Source organism: Vigna angularis, chromosome 2 (genome assembly GCF_016808095.1).
Source record: "Vigna angularis cultivar LongXiaoDou No.4 chromosome 2, ASM1680809v1, whole genome shotgun sequence".
Classification (NCBI taxonomy): Eukaryota; Viridiplantae; Streptophyta; class Magnoliopsida; order Fabales; family Fabaceae; genus Vigna; species Vigna angularis.
In genome coordinates, this window is record NC_068971.1 from 6,677,850 (window position 1) to 6,697,689 (window position 19,840).

At 32.7% G+C, this 19,840-nt stretch overlaps 2 protein-coding genes and 1 pseudogene across 2 annotated transcripts; all 3 read right to left on the reverse strand.

Moving 5' to 3' along the window:
• Positions 1 to 8,289: 8,289 nt before the first annotated feature.
• LOC108327198 (wall-associated receptor kinase-like 2) lies at positions 8,290 to 10,244 on the reverse strand (annotated as a pseudogene).
• A 1,171-nt stretch (positions 10,245 to 11,415) lies between these two features.
• Positions 11,416 to 13,827, reverse strand: LOC108327199 (wall-associated receptor kinase-like 2). Its single transcript, XM_017560929.2, has 2 exons — positions 12,843 to 13,827; positions 11,416 to 12,636 (listed from the first exon to the last, which is right to left on the reverse strand). The coding sequence occupies exons 1-2, from the start codon at positions 13,762 to 13,764 to the stop codon at positions 11,483 to 11,485; spliced, it is 2,076 nt and encodes a 691-aa protein (XP_017416418.2). The 5' UTR covers positions 13,765 to 13,827; the 3' UTR covers positions 11,416 to 11,482.
• A 1,814-nt stretch (positions 13,828 to 15,641) lies between these two features.
• Positions 15,642 to 18,502, reverse strand: LOC108327200 (wall-associated receptor kinase-like 2). Its single transcript, XM_017560930.2, has 2 exons — positions 17,581 to 18,502; positions 15,642 to 16,975 (listed from the first exon to the last, which is right to left on the reverse strand). The coding sequence occupies exons 1-2, from the start codon at positions 18,428 to 18,430 to the stop codon at positions 15,822 to 15,824; spliced, it is 2,004 nt and encodes a 667-aa protein (XP_017416419.1). The 5' UTR covers positions 18,431 to 18,502; the 3' UTR covers positions 15,642 to 15,821.
• Between the last annotated feature and the right edge of the window lie 1,338 nt (positions 18,503 to 19,840).

The window sequence follows — 19,840 nt, forward strand, 5'->3', positions numbered from 1 at the left end:
TAATATAAAAAACAAACTTTAAAGACTAGAAATGTTACATGAATGTGTCCATTATATTAGTTCTTGAATACTTAGTAATTACAAAAATTTCAACTGCTTCAGAGGAACCTCAATAGTTATTTTTACATGTATCTGATCGAGTTAAAAGTAATTGGTACAGATATTCTCCTTTATTCAATAAGTAACATGTTCATAAAAAAGCAAAATTAAAAAACCAAATTATATATCTTCTTTGAACTTTCTATAAGTGAAAGCAACTGCACTCATCTCTGAGTAGACTTTTGTTAGAATGAAAAAATAAAATAAGGTATCCAGCTTTGTTTTTGTTCTAGTCATTAAAGATATATTGTCGCATAAGGAAAGTAATCCCCTTTAAATTTGTCGGAAAAGAAGAAGAAGAAAACAACCCCTTTAAAGTTCTCCATATTCGCTGTTTTATATTCTCGAATGACATTCGACCACTTCAAATTAGACACGGAAATATGTGAAGACAAATGCTTTGTTGTCTAAGGCCTAACCTTTATATGAATCTACCAAGTGCCCATTAAGGGAAATATCATATTATAAATAAAACCACAATTAAAAAGTTTCAAAGTTTGCATATTTCTTTTCAATTTAAATTTAAAATTACATATGATTTTAGTCTCTTATTACACCAATTTTGATTTCATTCCTGTTTTAAATTTTGAATCATTTACATCTTCAAACTTCATTAAATGAATTTATTCATGATGAAGATGTTAAAAATTTGTTTAAATAGGCAAAATTGTCACGTATATAATTTCATATTGACATACTTGTCTTTACGGGTATGTTCGTTTGAGTGAATAACATTGTTTAGGTTGATTTGAGAAATCATTCATGTTCGTTTGGAGGAATTTGAGAGTGATTAGAGATGCTGATTTGTGGGATTAATGATTTTTTTCATCTGCACTAATGTAAAGAGATTTGGGAGATATACAATGAAAAACTCTATTTACCCTTGAAGAAACATGCCTTCAAATCATCACAAAGGTTACATAACGGTGGTGCAAGGGAATCTTTTGGGCTGTGAATCATTTTATTACAACCTGTATATCTACTTTTTATTATTATTATTTTAAAATAATTTATCAGTGTATTTATTGTATTTGAGAAGACAGATCTGAGAAATCATTCATGTTTGCTTGGAGGAATTTGAGAGCGATTAGAGTCGCTGATTTGCAGGATTAATGGTTTCTTTCACCTTCACTAATGTAAAGAGATTTGGGAGATATACAATGAAAAACCCTATTTGTCCTTGAAGAAACATGCCTTCAAATAATCACAAAGCTTACATAATGGTGGTGCAAGGGAATCTTTTGGGTTGTGAATCATTTTATTACAACCTGTATATCTACTTTTTATTATTATTATTTTAAAATAATTTATCGGTGTATTTATTGTATAAACATGAATATTTAATTTGACTTTAAAAACAAAAAATTATAATAATAATAATAATAATGGAATTTTAAAAATTATTTTTTATTTTTCTTCTCTCTTTATAATAATTTTTACAATTATATATAATATTAATAATTATCATTTTATATTACTTTTACTATTAAGGGTATTTTGGTAATTTTTAATTTCTACCAATTAAACAAATTTTTTAAATCTGTCACATCAATCAAATCCTACGCTAATTCTCACCGACTTTACTTCTAAATCCACTCTCAATTACCTCCAAATCCACTCAAACAAACAACAAAAAATTTATCCTCAAATCATTCATTCACTCTTTCCCAAATCATCTCCCACAAATCATCTCATGTGAACAAAGCATAAGTGTTGGTCCACATGTTTATATGTATATCCACTTTAGTATATATTAACATGTGACAATACCGGTTATAACATAAACAAATATTTAATGTTGTTTGACTATAAACATTAAATATATTCATTAATAATGTTTCGGAATAAAAATGAATGAAAATTTATAATAAAAACCAAATCCAATTTTATAAAAGTTAAAAGTTTAAAATCATATTTAACCTTTTAAAATTTGAAAAACATATACTTTTTAATTAATATTAGATGATTTTGAGCTCACTAGTACAAATATTATACACATTATATTATAGGTTTAATATCCTCTTTGGTCTCAGTTTCAGTAGTTAATGTCAATTAAGTCCCCATTTTTGAAAGTGTTTTTAATATATCCAAAGTTATTTAAATTTGCGTCAATTTTGTCCCTTCCGTTTACTATTAGGAAACGAAGTTAATGCATTGATGATGTAGCAGTAATTATTGGCAACATGTGAATAGATTGTTGTGTGTGTGGTGACGTGTATGTTAGTAACAGAAGTAATCGTGCTGTAATAAAGATTGGGTAGGGCACTGATTTAGGGCACACAAAAAACCAATAAGGGTCTTCTTCTCCATTAGGGCACAAGTACAGTGGTAGGTCTTGCTCTTGAAATTTGTCTTCTTCTCCTCTGTGTTGTTATTGTTTACGGTTTGGATGTTACTGTTGTGAGTTGGCAGTAAGGTGGTGGTTCGTCTTTGGCGGTTCGTCTTTGGCGAGTTCGTGTTTGGTCGTTCACAGTTGCTTGGCGAAGTGGTTCATGGTTGGTGGTTGTCTCGCTTTGAGCTTCGCTTTTAACTAGCAATGTCTTTCAATTAAGGTTGTTCATCTTGCTCATGGGGGAGCTCTCGTGGTGCTTCATCGAGGGGATTCGTTGCAAACCAAATATGCCATTGAGGAGAGGTTGTTGTGTTGAGAGTGGCAAGAACTGTTAAGAACCAGGGGAAGCAATTCTGGGGCTGTCCTAATTACAAGGTTTGTAGTTTAATTTCTGTTATAAATTTTTTTGGTGATTAACTAAATGTTTATGGTTGGATACTTTGAACAACGGACAAGAAATGAAGAATTTCAAAGATGCAACTTCTTTAAATGGCGTAATGATGATAATGTAGATGATGGTGGTAGTATTATTGCTTGGCAAAGGAGAAAGATTAATAGCCTGGAGAAATCTCTTATGGGTTGTCAAAAAAGGGAGAAGATGGGGTTAGGGATGGTATGTTTGATGGGGTTGATGAACATCATCGTTGTATGTATTTTGTTTAGAAGTCCATGATATGTTCTACTATGATTAATGTTGTGAAGAGCACTTTGTCCTTATTGTAATATGATGTTTTGTAATGAATGAGAAGAACACTTTGGCCTTATTGTGAAGAGCATATTAATTTGTGGTCTGAATATACATGTTGTCTCATATATACAACATAAGCACGCTGAAGTTTAATTTGAAATTAGAATAAAATGAAGAAGTGGTTTAAGCACAATCATAGTAAAACCAAATTATTTTAATGACAAAAAGGTAAGTGTCCCCTGAACTGACAAAGATGAAGGTAAGTTACATTTACTACTTAGTGTGACCTGGACTGAAAAAGATGAGTACCTGTAAATTGACTATACATCACAACAAATAACCATAAGTTTGTGATCTCAATATTATTACAAGTAATTTATATTGTAATTCACATTATAATCAGAAATTGGAAATCAAATTCACATCGAAAAGATAAACTGTCATTGACATTGAGATTTTAAGCATCCAAATACATATTGTACTTTACAAAATACCCACATCACAGCTAACAAAATACCCACTTCAAAATGGAGTTCAAAGTACAACTCAATGTTTACAAAGAAGCCAATAATGGCTATAACACTTAAGCTAAAGTTCTCAATACTGTGATATCAATGTTCAAAATACAAGTGAAGTTGTATATAACTTCTAAAGTCCTGTTGTAGATGGTTGGGTTTGAGGTTCCTGACTTGGTCCTGTACTTGGCTGGGTTTGTGGTGCCTGACTTGGTCCTGAAGTTGGCTGGGTTTCAAGTTGTTGACTTGCTTCACATTGGTTTGTTGGATGACGTTGTGGGCATGTATTTCTTTTGTGACCAAGTTGTCTGCATATGGAACATCTCTTACGAGTTCCATTTTGCTTTAGCTGTGTCTCATCCTTCTTTAGTTCCCAAGCCTCTAGCCTTCTCTTCTTTTTTGCTCTACCAGGTAAAGTCCTTTTAGGTGGGGGCAAAACATCAGGCTGAGAAGTCATTTCCCATAGTTGATGACCGTTGACAGGGTATATGATTGAGATGTATGTTTCTTGGTATGTTGACCTTCTAAACCAATTTGGGACGTAGTCTTCTCCATTGATGTTTAAAAAATTCATTGTAGCTAATGCATGACAGCATGACATGCCTGTTAAAGTCCACTTTCTGCAAGTACAGTCCAATTGGTCTATGTCAACCACATACTTCTCACCAATCATTAAAGTGTGTCTCACCTCAAAAATTTTCTCTCCTGACCAACTGCAATGACAACTAATTTAAATAAGTATCTATAGAAACAAAAATTATAACATCAACATTAAATCCAAATTCTTATGTGCAGATGTTCACATACCTAGGTAGCCAAAATTGAGTCATGTGGAATTCCTTTTGAAATCTTTTTTTTATCTTTGGGCAAAGATGACCTTCAAATGTAGTTATTTTCTGTCTATTTGTTGACCATCTCTTCATGAGATATAAACGAATGTCTTCCATCATTGTAATGATGGGCTTACCTCTTGCATGTAATATGACACTGTTAAAAGCTTCAAACATATTATTCACTAAGGTGTCACAAACAGCTCTACCTGTAAACCTTGAATGTGACCAAAATCTAATTACACAAAAAAACAGTTACATATAATCAGCTAGGCAAACAAACAAGAAGAATGGATTTAAATATATGTTACCTTGGTGGAATTGCTAGCAAGTGTTTAAATGCATCTGGATTGACATCTTTAATGTCTCTCATCACTGCCTCCCATGCTGTAGGGTGTGTTGATGATGCTGCCTTCCATAATAGACGTCTTAGAATTTGGCGAGGAAATTTCTTCCTAAAATTTGTATAAATGTGACGAACACAAAATCTTTACTCCACACCAGGGAGAAGTTCTTGTAATGCTGGCAGAAGTCCCTATCAAAGTTCCAAACATGAAGTTATACAAGGTATAATACAAAACAAGAAGGTGTGAAAGATATATAACAACATTGGGCTACGTTACTTACTTTTTGTTGATCTGAAATATATGTGTTAGTTGAACAAAGCTCTACACCACCAAGATCATCAATGAGTAATTGTAAAAACCAATGCCAACTGTCCTTATTCTCCACTTCAACAACAACATATGCCAAAGGACACATTTGGTCATTCCCATCTCTTGCAACTGCAGTTAACAACTCACCTCCATATTTTCCTTTTAAGAAACAACCATCTAAACCTATAATAGGCCTACAAGACACAAAGCTGTCTTTGCAGGCCTTGAAACACACATACATTCCAGAACATCTACATCAGCCACTGCCTCTACTTCAATTTCTACCTCACCTTCTACCAGAACATCTACACCAGCCACTGCCTCTACTTCAACTTCTACCTCACCTTCTACCTCACCTTCTACTTCTACTTCAGCCTCTACCTCAGGCTCTACATTACCTACTGCTTGAACCTCTGGTATACCAACCTCCATCTCAACATCCAATTCAACACTCTCTCTGTCAACTTCTGCTTCACCACTAGGTGCCACAATTTCTAGTTGAGAAGAGTATTCCAACTCCAGAATATACTGAGGCTTACACACCTTGTGTATAACATAAACGTGACCTTGACCATTCAACATAGCAATATTCACTACATGACATGCACCTTTGTCATCTAATAAAGGTTCTAAACAATCTTCTAACACAGGACCACGACCCAATGAATACCACAACTCCTTTACATTCCTATAACCCATCTCCTTAAGAATGTTTAATATTTCAAAATAACTCCATCGATCTGGATCAATTTTTAAAGTTGTGGTTTGACCATAGTGGTATATGAATGTCCCATTATTCTCAGATTTCCCCGCATGGTGAAACACAATTTCAACGTCTGAGTTGGCTATCTAAACTAATATAAAAATTGTTTAAAGTTAATGATTGCTTAACCCAAATGTTATCTACCCAAAAAACAAGTAAAACAAAGCAAAAGCACAATTACAAAAGCACAATTACAAAAATAATCCAATATTGTCCAAAAACCATCAGGGGGGACCACAACCATAATGACGCAACAATGTTCAAAGCACATGCACAGATAATGGGGGACAATAAACAGACAAACCATACACTAACTTTTTGGGGGACCATAGTGAAAGCAACCAAACACAGATAAAAGGCTACTGTAAACGCACATTCGAATCGTGATTTTCGTAATACCCACAAACGTGTCAACGCACCTTCCAAATCCAACGAAGATAGATCTATCCACGATTTCTGTGCTCGATATCTTCGTCAGCGACAATGACTCTATCTACTCTCGCACATTTCCAATTGCCCTAATCTCGCGTATCAGTGCCCTAAATCAGATTTTCCCCAAAGTACAAAACCCAATCTTTATTACAGCATGATTACTTCTGTTACTAACATACACGTCACCACACACAACAATCTATTCACACGTTGTCAATAATTACTGCCACATCATCAACGCATTAACTTTGTTTCTTAATAGTTAACGGAAGGGACAAAATTGACGCAAATTTAAATAACTTTGGACATATTAAAAACACTTTCAAAAATGGGGACTTTAACCACTGAAACTGGAGACCAAAGAAGATATTAAGCCTATATTATATTATATTATATGTATTCTAAGAAAGAAATATAAAAAAAGTAAATTGAAAAAAATTAATATATACATATAATATAAATTATAAACAAAAAATAATCTATTATATTATTTTTGAAATAATTATCAAAATTTACTTCAAAATTAGATTAATTAAATTTTAAATATCAAAATAATAGTTAAAATTCAAATAAAATTATAAGTAATATATATATATATATATATTAATATGTAAAATAATAAAAGTTATTAATTATAAATGTAGTAAAAACATTTAAATTATGTAATGATATAAAAGAAAAAAAGATAAGTTAAGAAATATACGAAATTGCAAGAAAATAAAATAAAATTTTAAATACTTACTTTTTTATATTCTATGTTTTATAAACAATAAAATTTTTCAATTTATATATTTCTATTCTATAGGTAGAATACATATATAATATATAATGTATAGTATATTTTTACTAAAGTAAAAATCATCTAATACAAAAAAAAAATATATCGTTTATTTTAATTTTAAAATAATTAAATATGTTTTAAATTTCTTAATTTTTTACAATATTAAATTTTATTAATATTTTAAACTTTGATTTATTTTTATTTTAAATTTTATTAATAAATAATGTAGATGTAACCACACATATTTACATGTACTGCGTACTTACATGTTAACACACATGTTAATACATGTAAAGATGTAAACACATGTGACTTGTTATCATTGATCATAAAAATTAAAACCATTTATTAATAAATTTAAAAAAAAAATTAATATAAGAATAAAATTGAATTTTTTTTAAATAGTAATAACTAAAAATATATTTAACTCTAAATTATAATATAAGTTATGACATGTCACATTTATTTTTAAATTACTCTCATGTATAAAATCTTACTGCCCTTGTTTCTATTTGTAACACCAAACAACCCTGTAGGAGTTATAACACACAAATGGTAAACAGAATAAAAAAATGTTTGTATTTATCTTAGTTATCTTAGTTATTGTGAAAATACAAACACTTTTTGCATATTTGTATGACAAGAAAAAAATATTAAATATAATTAAAAAATTGAAATAATTATTATTTATAATAAAAAATAAATATTAAAATATAAAGAATTCAATTGTAATAAAATGTGTATCTAAAAGAGTATTTTTATTAATTGCTATAATTACACCAAAAAAATACTTTCAATTTTTTATTATTTCATTGAGTAATTTCTTGTAAATCGTAGAAACTAAAAAAGTGATTAATAATAAAAAAAATTGCAAAAAGTAAAACAGATAATAAAATGTGTACATAAAAGGTTAAAAAACCAATAATCATTATTAACTGTTATATATTTCTCGTCTAATCCCTAATTATAATTAATGATTATTTTCTGCTTTTCATCATGCACTTCACAATAATATTACAACGAATCAACAACAAAGTGCATAATTATGATTTGGGATTTTTCAATTACCTAGTAAAACTTGAGCATTTCCGGTATTATTGTGGAGAGATGAAAATATTTTCATTTATAATTAAGCATGCCACATGCTGAAAATTGAAAAATGAAACACAAGTTAACAGACAAGAATCTGGTTTTCCTAGAAGGATGTGGAGTCTTGTTCTGAGCAAAGTGGCATCCTTTCGTCTGTGCATTCTTCAACTATGTCAGTAGTTGGGTATTCATCATCATGTTTGATCTGTAAGGAATTTTGAACCTTTCTCAATGCTTCTAATTCCAGTGAAACCTCCTTCATTGTTGGCCTTTTCCTCCCATTAAGTCTCAAGCATCTCATTGCAAGGTTTCCAATGGCAAAAATGTCATCTTTCATTGCCTCCTTAGCCACCATTCCATCTAAAATTTCATTAACTTGGTTCTCCTTCAGAGAAAGAAACTCTGCAATCAGATTTTGACCCTCATCTTCCTCTAAGAATGAAATTGGCTTTCTCCCACTTATGAGCTCTACCAGCACTACCCCTACACATCACTTTTATCTGAAAACTTTCCAGACTGAAAATATTCAGGGTCAATGTACCCAAAAGTTCCTCCTACAGCTGTGGTCAAGTGAGTCTTATCTTGTGGCACTGATCTTGATGTTGGGGGAGTTTCGACACACACATAGAACTCCACACATGATAAGATATTGTCTGCTTTGGGCCAAGCCCTCACGGATTTGTTTTTGGTACTACTCCAAAAGGCCTTTTGTCATTGGAGATATCTATGTGTATATAAACCCTTGACCAGTCCTTATTTCACTCAATGTGTGACTTTGTTTGCACTCCAACACTTGATGTTCCAAAATCAGACACCTTGGCACTGAAGTTGCTGTCTAAAAGTATGTTGGTAGGTTTAATGTCTCTATGGAAAATGGGAATTGAAGCTGCAAAATGCATATATGCCACTGCTCCAGCAACCTCACATGCAATTCTAAGGCGACTCTCCCATGAAAGGGAGGGCTCATTGTCTCTCCTGTGGATATGGTGAGAGAGTGTTCCATTTGGAATGAATTCATAGACTAGTAAAGGAGTTTCTGTCTCAAGACAACAACCTAATAGTTTGACAATGTTCCTGTGGTTGATCTGTGATAGAATCACCACTTCATTCACAAAAGTCTCTATCTGGTTCCTTTCAATTTCTTTGGACCTTTTAACTGCAACTATGGTTCCATCAGGTAACATTCCTTTGTACACTGTGCCATAGCCACCCTGACCAACAAACCTACTGCTGTTGTAGTTATCTGTGGCTCTTTGTAGCTCCTCGCCTGTAAAAAGCTTTGCCATTTCTCCATTTCCGTAAGATGAGAGCTTCTCTTGTAACAAGTAGCCACCATTTTTCCTGAAAAGGTTTTCCTTTCGGATACTTTCTCTCCTTTTCTGTATGTACTGATATGATTTGTATCCCAGAAGAAACAAACACAGAAAGCCTAAACCAAGTCCAACACCTGCAAATTCCCAAGTTTTTCATTAGGGTGGCAGAATAAACTTGCAAAGATACTCCTTTTTTTTTTTTGTAACATTGACTAATTAACAAGTTGGAAGTTCAAGGTTAAAATTAAATATTGGTTCTGTGATACATATCGACCAAACCTTATCTGGTCAAGTTATTCAGAAATATAACCAAAATACTGTATATAATTGGAGGCAATTTTTCACCCTATTATGAATTAGTTTTAGTTTTTATGATTGAGTTAAGCTCAAATCTTGATTTTAGGTTGACATTAAATCTTTAAGTATTCTTACTCTATTGAATTGATGCTACTTGATGATAATAAGTCTATCTTAAATAATTGTCTATTATGTCTTTACATTGAGTATTGAGTAGTACATGGGTAGGCAATGCTTACAGGGTTGTCATAGGGAGATTTGGACCTGAAAACTAAGAAGGAAGTGCATGAATCTTGAAGGCCATTGCAAAGATATCCTTTTGCTACAGAAGGGTCATTAGAGCAGTCATAGACAGTGTTGTTGAGGTATACTTGTTGGCAATTTTGTGAATGAGGGAACAAATATAGGAACAGGATTGTGATGAGAATATTGAGCTTGTGAAGCTCCATGAACAAGTCTTCAGGGAATACCTCAGATGAGTTATAAAAATATCAGTGGAAAGTTGTGTTAATTGCGGTCATTTATAAACTACAATGATGCTGAAAGGCTTACGTATGAAGAGAACTAGAAAATGGTATCTACTCTCTTAAGTTCTTCATATTTGGTTGAGAACTAGAAAAAAGTTATCTCAATTAGAAATATTGTCTAAATAATGTTGATAAGATTTTGATTGTTCTGATTTTACAAGTCATGTGATATTGATTTGCATCTTACATTCAACTTTTCAGAAAACATCAAATATATTAGTTATTATTTGTGAGAGAAAAAAGCATAAAAGCATAAATATGAGAAGAAAAGATATGAATGAATTTAACAAGATAGAAAATATGGACTGTAGATTAAACAAAATTCAATATAATTTTGAAAATGAATCTTGTTGTAAAAATTTAACCATATAATAAAATTTATATAGTTGATTATTGTATGTTGATACAATGAAATGATATAACAAAATATTTTTGTTAAACTTTTTAATAAAATAATCTCAAATTTTTAATTATATTGTTTATGTTTCGTTTAAACTTAACCATATTAATTTCTATTTTTTCAATCTATTATGTTATTTTCCGTTACACGAAGTGGAAGAAATGTTAAAATGTTCTGACTTTTTAAGTTTTAAACTACTTTTAAGAAGTTTTTTGTGAAGAAAAATACAAAATATCCAATTTGATGAAAAGCACAGCAGTTGAAAAGACTTCCCAAGATTGACACGAGGAGAAGAAGATTCAATTGGTATGACTAATTTGATAGGATGACAAATTGAAAATTGTTAGTTCTATTTTTCGATTTGTTTTAAGTATGATTTAAAGATTGTAGATAGATGCAAAAAAAATTATCTTTTTAAAACTTTTATAAAAATTAATTAATTTTTGTTTTTATTTTATCTTTATTTATTTTTACATCACAGGAGTCGTCCCATCATACATTGGTGAAGTTTCTAAGAGCCAGAGATGTCTATTTTGTTCATCATAAAAAGGAAACTAAGACAAAGATGAACACAGACCATCATAACACATCTACCACTAACAAAGATAACAAGCATATTAGCTCAATTCAGAAGCATAACGTTTTAGTTATGATAATAATATTAAATATGAAAGTATTCATACTGTCATTTAATACTGAAAGGTGAAAATGAAATACTGAAGCATAGTTAACAAAGAATACAAAACAAAATTTCTGACTTCTAAAAGGATGTGGAGTCCAGTTCTGAGAACAGTGGCATGCTTTCATCTGTGATTTCTTGAACTGTCTCGCTAGTTGTATACTCCTGATCATGGTTGATCTCTAAGGAACTTTGCAGCTTTCTCAATGCTTCTAATTCCAATGAAACCTCTTTCATTGTTGGTCTTTTCTTCCCATTAAGTCTCAAGCATCTCATTGCAAGGTTTGCAATTGCAAGAATCTCATCTTTCCTTGCTTCCTTAACAACCCTGCCATCTAAAATCTCATAAACTTTGTTCTCCTTCATCACAGAAAGAAACTCTGCAATCAGATTCTGACCCTCATCTTCCTCTAAGAAGGAAATTGGCTTTCTCCCACTTATAAGTTCTACCAGCACTACCCCAAAACTGTACACATCACTTTTATCTGAAAACTGACTAGACTGAAAATATTCAGGGTCTATGTACCCAAAAGTTCCTCCTACAGCTGTGGTCAAGTGAGTCTTATCTTGTGGCACTGATCTTGATGTTCCAAAATCAGACACTTTGGCACTGAAGTTGCTGTCTAAAAGTATGTTGGTAGGTTTGATGTCTCTATGGAAAATGGGAACAGAAGCTGCAAAATGCATATATGCCACTGCTCCAGCAACCTCACATGCAATTCTAAGGCGACTCTCCCATGAAAGGGAGGGCTCATTGTCTCTCCTGTGGATATGGTGAGAGAGTGTTCTATTGGGAATGAATTCATAGACTAGTAAAGGAGTTTCTGTCTCAAGACAACAGCCAAAGAGTTTGACAATGTTCCTGTGGTTGATCTGTGATAGAATCACCACTTCATTCACAAAAGTCTCTATCTGGTTCCTTTCAATCTCTTTTGACTTTTTAACAGCAACAATGGTTCCATCTGGTAGCATTCCTTTATACACAGTGCCAAAGCCACCCTGACCAAGAAATCTACTTCTGTTATAGTTATCTGTTGCTTTCTGTAGCTCCTCGGCTCTAAACAGCTTTGCCATTTCTCCTTTCCCATAATAAGAGAGCTTCTCTTGTAACAAGTAGCCACCATTTTTCCTGAAAAGGTTTTCCTTTCGGATACTTTCTCTCTTCTTCTGTATATACTGATATGATTTGTATCCCAGAAGAAACAAACACAGAAAGCCTACACCAAGTCCAACACCTGCAAATACACAAACAAGGACAAAATTTTTAAGCAACTACCAAAATCATCTCTATAATTGCTCTATCAAAAAGAAAATAATTATTGGCAATCTGTAAACCATGTTTTACCTCATTAAATTGCATCAGCTACATACTACGGCCATGCTAAAAACCAAAATTCAAACAAAACTAGATTTAATTCTATTTACGGTTCAGAAAAAATACCTAAGGAAGCAACCAATTTGGTAGGAAAACTTTCAGCATCAGATTCATTACATTGGAACCCCATGAAGGTTCCATTCGCAACCGTTCCCTGGGAGCAAGTACAATAGAAACTGTCAGGGTCCTCTTTGCAACTCTTCCCTCTGAGAGGAACCAAGATAGGAGTTGTGGCATAGATGATTATGATGTTGTCTGCAGTTGACGGCACTGACAACCCGTTGGCCTCTAGCATACTTTGTTCGTCAACACCATAAGCCTCTCCAATGGACTTAACAGTATCACCATTTTTCACTGAGTAAACCAGCAAGGAAGTGACCCCTCTTGCTGTCTGATTTTCAGTGGGACAAGCACATACTACTGGAACTGTGAGCTCAGCACCAACTGTAATGCCATCAGAGGCATAGTAATTCTGACCCATCAGGGCCTGGCAGGTGGTGAGGCCTTGGTAAATTTCTGTAACCAACTTGAAGTAGGTGTCATTCTTGGTGGCAGTGTAAGGTGTGATATGCTGGTAGATATTTCCAGAACATGAACAGAATACAGGAACAATGATTGACTTATTGGAAGGAATCTTATCATCTTTTGAGATGTTGTTTATTGAGGCTATGGTAGATGCTTCAGAGCCAAAAAGGTAGGCAATGCTTACAGGGTTGTCATAGGGAGATTTGGACCTGAAAACTAAGAAGGAAGTGCATGACTTTTGAAGGCCATTGCAGAGGTATCCTTTTGGTGCAGAAGGGTTCTCAGAGCAGTCATAGACAGTGCTGTTGAGGTATGCTTGCTGAGAGTTAGCAGATTCAGGAAACATCTGTAAGAACAGAATTATGCAGAGAATGTAAATGTAAGGATGAAACTCCATGAACCTATTGTCTCTGGAGAAGACAAAGTAAATTTGGTAGTGCTGTTTAAGATCTAATGCATTCATGATACCGTGTTGTGCTTTCTTATTTTATGGAAAATTTGTTATTACTTTTTTAGCGGTAGAGACATGCTTCATAGGATCTCGGATTCATAGACAAAATAAACGATTTGAATCATTCAACGTTGAAGAAACAATTATAACATGGTGTGAGTTAGTGTTGATCCCTCTAAATAAAGTCAATAATCAGACACTTTGAGTAACAAAATTTTGTTTCTCCTGAGCACTTTGACTTTTCAATGGCTGCCTTGGTCATGCATTTGAAAATCATCAAAGTAGCCAAATGCATAGGTTGTCGGAATGTAAAACTAGATCAGTATCATGTAACAGAACCAAACTGGTTGTTAAACCTTGAATTCGTGTTAAATAGTTTGGCTATAATAGAATTATAATCCTAATTTTTTAAACAATAACTAAAACTATACACTTTACATTTTAGAAAAATCAAATCTATAAGAACAGTTAATTTTATCAATCAGTTTTTGCATGCTTGCAAAGTTTGATGTTATTATAGTTGACTTTTTATTTGGGCATAGATGTCATATAACCATCACCTTTAAATTTAATTTTAGATTATCTATTGCGTTGAAATGTTAATCTTCCTTATCTGGGTTCTAACTAATTATGAGATATCGTTTACGAAAATGACAACACTGGTCTCATGATGTGTACTCATTCGTGTTAGAATGTTTGCTTTAGGCATTTTTTTTTTCTTATATCAAGAAAGGTCCAAACACGCAAGTGTATTTTGTCTTATAGCAGATAGAGTATAGAAGACCCGTTTTTGTAACTAAGAAAAACAAAGGATAGAAAAAAGAAGATAGAAACAAGTTAACATCTATTACTATTTGTTTTGTTTTAGGTGTTGGGTCGAAATGTTCACTTAAAATAATGTTTCTATCACTTATTCTTTGGCTATCATCATCCTATTGGCATATTTTGTTCTCCAATTAATTGGATGTACATACTAAAGATATTATGATGTTTACTGAGTCATTAAGCAATTGATGTTGTAATAAATGTGTTGTAAAAAGTTTCAACTAGTATATTTTTAACCTATTTTTAGTTTTATCTATAAGCTTTTGACTAAAGTCGATCTAATTGTACCATCGATTATGACATTTGATTGATTCGTGATTGATTCGTACTAGTCGACACATATAGTACACTATTAAAAAAATATTTTTACCAATTTTCTTTTGAAATTTTTTTCCAAGAAAATACTTATAAATTTTGTTATGAATAATAATTTATAAAAATTGTTTTTAGTTATTGTACAAAATATTATGCATAAAACATCTTTTACAGAAAATTTTGTAAATAATACTTACAAATTTTATAATTTTATAATTTTATAAATAATTATTCATGAAGGAATTATATGTCATGAAATAAAAAAAAAAAGTTTTTTCTTATAAAATTTTATAACAAATTTGTAAGAAAAATTTCATGGAATATGAAACTTTTTAGAAGATCAGTTATTGATATTTTTATTAATTTAAATTTTATTAATTATGTGTTTGATTTTGTCAAATTTCTCAACCCTTTATTTATTTGAATCAATATTGAGAGCACATTTTATCCACTAAAATATATCCCTAGAGGAATCAAATCGTCATATTGTATATCTTTGAAATTTTCAACATGCTTTATGTTGCATGTTTCAAGCTTTGACTTTGAAATTTTTCTATCGCTCAACGTGCTTCATCCTTCAATTTTTGCAGCTTCAATTATGGAAATCTCAATTTTTAATAGGCTCTTTTCTTTTCCATATAGTAATACGTTAAAAAATTAAAATTATAAAATATATAACATGTTCATTAGTTTATTATAGCCCATTCCAAAAGGCCACTTCAACGAGGCAACAACAAAGTGGAGAAGTATGAATGAGGATTTGTCTATTATGAACTATGAGTATTTCCAAGTTTCAACTGATGTTCTTGTGGAGAAATGCAGACTTTGTTATCCACACATGTCAGTAAAAGAAAACATGAAACACTAGTTAAGAAAAAAGGGGGTATCTGGCTTCCTACAACAACACTATAAAGAGAAAATCCAGCTTCCTATAAGGATGTAGACTCTAGTTGTAAGGACAGTGACATGCTTTCCTCTGTGCACTCTTGAATAATATCACTAGTTTTGTGCTCATGATCATGTTTGATCTGTAAGGAACTTTGCACCTTTCTCAATGCTTCTAGTTCCAGTGAAACCTCCTTCATGGTTGGCCTTTTCCTCCCATTAAGTCTCAAGCATCTCATTGCAAGGTTTGCAATGGCTAGAATGTCATCTTTCATTGCTTCCTTAGCCACCCTTCCATCTAAAATTTCATAAACTTGGTTCTCCTTCATCAGAGAAAGAAACTGTGCTATCAGATTCTGACCCTCATCTTCCTCTAAGAAGGAAATTGGCTTTCTCCCACTTATGAGCTCTACCAGCACTACCCCAAAACTGTACACATCACTTTTATCTGAAAACTTACTAGACTGAAAATACTCAGGGTCAATGTACCCAAAAGTTCCTCCCACAGCTGTGGTCAAGTGAGTCTTATCTTGTGGCACTGATCTTGATGTTCCAAAGTCAGACACCTTGGCACTGAAGTTGTTGTCTAAAAGTATGTTGGTAGGTTTGATGTCTCTATGGAAAATGGGAACAGAAGCTGCAAAATGCATATATGCCACTGCTCCAGCAACCTCACATGCAATTCTAAGGCGACTCTCCCATGAAAGGGAGGGCTCATTGTCTCTCCTGTGGATATGGTGAGAGAGTGTTCCATTTGGAATGAATTCATAGACTAGTAAAGGAGTTTCTGTCTCAAGACAACAACCTAATAGTTTGACAATGTTCCTGTGGTTGATCTGTGATAGAATCACCACTTCATTCACAAAAGTCTCTATCTGGTTCCTTTCAATTTCTTTGGACCTTTTAACTGCAACTATGGTTCCATCAGGTAACATTCCTTTGTACACTGTGCCATAGCCACCCTGACCAAGAAACCTACTCCTGTTATAGCTATCTGTTGCTCTTTGTAGCTCCTCAGATGTAAAAAGCTTTGCCATTTCTCCATTTCCGTAAGATGAGAGCTTCTCTTGTAACAAGTAGCCACCATTTTGCCTGAAAAGGTTTTCCTTTCGGATACTTTCTCTCTTCTTCTGTATATACTGATATGATTTGTATCCCAGAAGAAACAAACACAGAAAGCCTACACCAAGTCCTGCTCCTGTAAATTAAAAGAAAAACTAAAACTCATTCAAAATGAAAGCAAAGGCTTACAAGTTGCAAGTTCAAGTAAGTGAAAATTAAATTTTGGCCAGTTGTCATTAGAGACCATTTTGGGTCTGCTTGATTTCTTTGTAACTATGTTATTTTGAAAGCTGTTTCCTAAGACAATTTCACACAACTTAGCAATTAAATTAACTTCTCCTAAAATATCTATTAAGATTTAATTTTTTTTTCCAATATATGCCTTTTAGGAACCACAAACTACAAACAGTTTAGGACGTTTTTTCATCCTATTCTATTTTCTTCAAATGCTCTAATCAAGTGTTCAAGGGATAAACATTTCGAAACAGAGAAATGTGCTTAAGAAAAACACTTTCAAATGTGCTCAGGGAACGAAAAAATGTTAGAAAACAGAAAGCTATTTTTAAAACAATAAATACAAGTTCTTACTGCACTCTATTGCTCTTACTCTTCTAGGATGATACATAGCACATAAGGGGTGTAATCTCCAAACAACAGCTATATGCTATTCTAAAATCCAAAGCCAAAGTTTCAATGAAAGCATATTATGATTCTTCTTGAAGAGGGTTTAAACAAAAGTACCTAAAGCGGCTACCAACTTGGCAGGGAATTTCTGACCATCAGACTCATCACAGAAGGGCCCCTTAGAGCTTCCATCCGGTGCTTGATAACATTTGCAATAGAATTTATCTGGGTTCTCTTTGCAGCTCTTCCCTATTAGAGGAACTAAAAGAGGTGTCAAGGAAAGGAGATCCGTGTTTATGTTTTCACTTTGTGGCACAGCCAACTCATTGGCCTCAAGCATTCTTTGTTCATCCACACCATAAGCCTTTCCTATGGATTCAATAGTGTCACCATAGTTCACCAAGTAAACCAACAAGGAGGTGACCCCTATTGCTGTCTGATTTACAGTTGGACAAGCACATAACAAGGGAACTGTGAGCTCAGCACCAATTGCAATTTTGGTTGCTGCATAGTAATTCTGACCCATCATTGATTGACAGGTAGTGAGACCTTGGAAGGTTTCTGTTACCAACTGATAATAGGTGTCATTCTTGCTGGCAGTGTAAGGTGTGTTGTGCTGGTAGATGTTTCCTGAACATGAACAGAAAACAGGAACAATGATTGTCTTGTTAGAAGCAATCTTGTCATTTCTTGAGATGTTGTTGATTGAGGCTATGGTAGATGCCTCAGAGCCAAGAAGGTAGGCAATTCTGACAGGGCTATCATAGGGAGGTTTGGACCTGAAAAGTAAGAAGGAAGTGCATGACTTTCGAAGGCCATTGCAAAGGTAGCCTTTTGGTGCAGAAGGGTTGTCAGAACAGTCATAGACAGTGTCATTGAGGTATGCTTGTTGGCACTTGAGTGAGTGAGGGAACATGCATAGGAGCATAACTGTGGTGAGAATGTTGAGGTTGTGAAGAAGCTCCATGAACAAAAATGTGCAGAGAAGACAGCAGATGAGTTACAGATAAATTTGGTTTCTAATGTTTGTGTTAGTTTAGTTCTGATCACGCGGTGTGGTTGTTTTATGTTTCGTCTTGGTATGCCGAATATTCAGCACAGTGAAGTCGGTTAGCTCTCTCTCCATGATTTTTCAAATATGGATGAGAAGGACATTTATTTATATTGAAAAGTGCAGGAATTCAACAACGAAACTGTGTTACTTGTGTCCGATTTTGAACTCTGGGACCCAATCATAAATCATTACAAAGTTAATAATATGCCAAAGTTGTTAGATTCAAACTATATGGAAAAAGAAAAAAAAGGAAGATTTAACCCGGTGGTTAACTAATTAGATAACTATTATTTGTTGTTAATAAATGATATCAATGTTCTTTCTTGTACTAATGTTATTCATTCGGGATGGCTATTCTTGATGAACCCTATTGAATTCTCATCTTTGCAGTGGTAACAGTTTAGAGTTAAGAATATGATCACATTGCCGTTGATCTGTTTGTCAAATTTATATTATAACAAAATAGCTGTGAATTCCTAATCTTCATATATAAAGGTAATTTTCACATCTTAGTTCAATGGATTAGTATATCTTTAAAATACAAATTTATTGGTTAATTTTTCAAAGAATTTAAAATGAGATGATTTTAAATTTTCATAAGAACTTTTAAAAAAGGAATATATATATATATATATATATATATATATATATATATATAATATTCTCTTACATTTATATCTTTTCTTTTATTTTTTATTTTCTCTTGTAGGTTTTGTCTATTTTGTTCATTATTTCTGTTTTAGAAATCTCAAAATGCGAAACGAGTCAAGCAGTTGACCTGTAGGCCCACAGTGAAAACAAAGTGTTAGAGTTGTATTTATTACTATAGTGGTTTTGATGATATGATTATGAGAAAATACTATAGATTTCAATCTCTTATTAATTTTATTATGGCAACATGCAAAGTTAAAGAGCTATTGAATATAGTGATAATTATATATGAGATTAATCTCCCTTGTGTTGAATATATACATAGAGTCTTCTATTTATAATGAAAAAAATATGAGCTAAGTCAAAAATACAAATAATAACAAACTAACTAAAGATAAAAGATAAAGATAAAAGATAAATATAAAATAAAGATAATATATCTAAGACTCCCCTCAAGTTACTGGATACACAAGTTAGTGGATACAAATCGTATGTATCAAGCTTGTTATTAATATAATCCATAAAGACTCAGTGAAAATATCTACTTCTGAACTCGAGTGACACCAAATTACTAATGATTTGTAAGACGACATAGAAGACTCTCCATGAACAATAAATCTGGGAGGTTGCTCCATGTAAATCTCTTATTGCAAATTGTCGTTGAGGAATGCC

What these genes read in the sequence shown, in the direction of transcription:
- LOC108327199 (XM_017560929.2), bottom strand. Translation starts at nt 13,764, where the DNA reads ATGAATGCATTAGATCTTAAACAGCACTACCAAATTTACTTTGTCTTC. An exon ending in CAAATTGGTTGCTTCCTTAG is followed by an intron (nt 12,637 to 12,842) that starts GTATTTTTTCTG and finishes GTGTATTTGCAG; the next exon opens with GTGTTGGACTTGGTGTAGGC.
- LOC108327200 (XM_017560930.2), bottom strand. Translation starts at nt 18,430, where the DNA reads ATGGAGCTTCTTCACAACCTCAACATTCTCACCACAGTTATGCTCCTA. An exon ending in CAAGTTGGTAGCCGCTTTAG is followed by an intron (nt 16,976 to 17,580) that starts GTACTTTTGTTT and finishes TTTAATTTACAG; the next exon opens with GAGCAGGACTTGGTGTAGGC.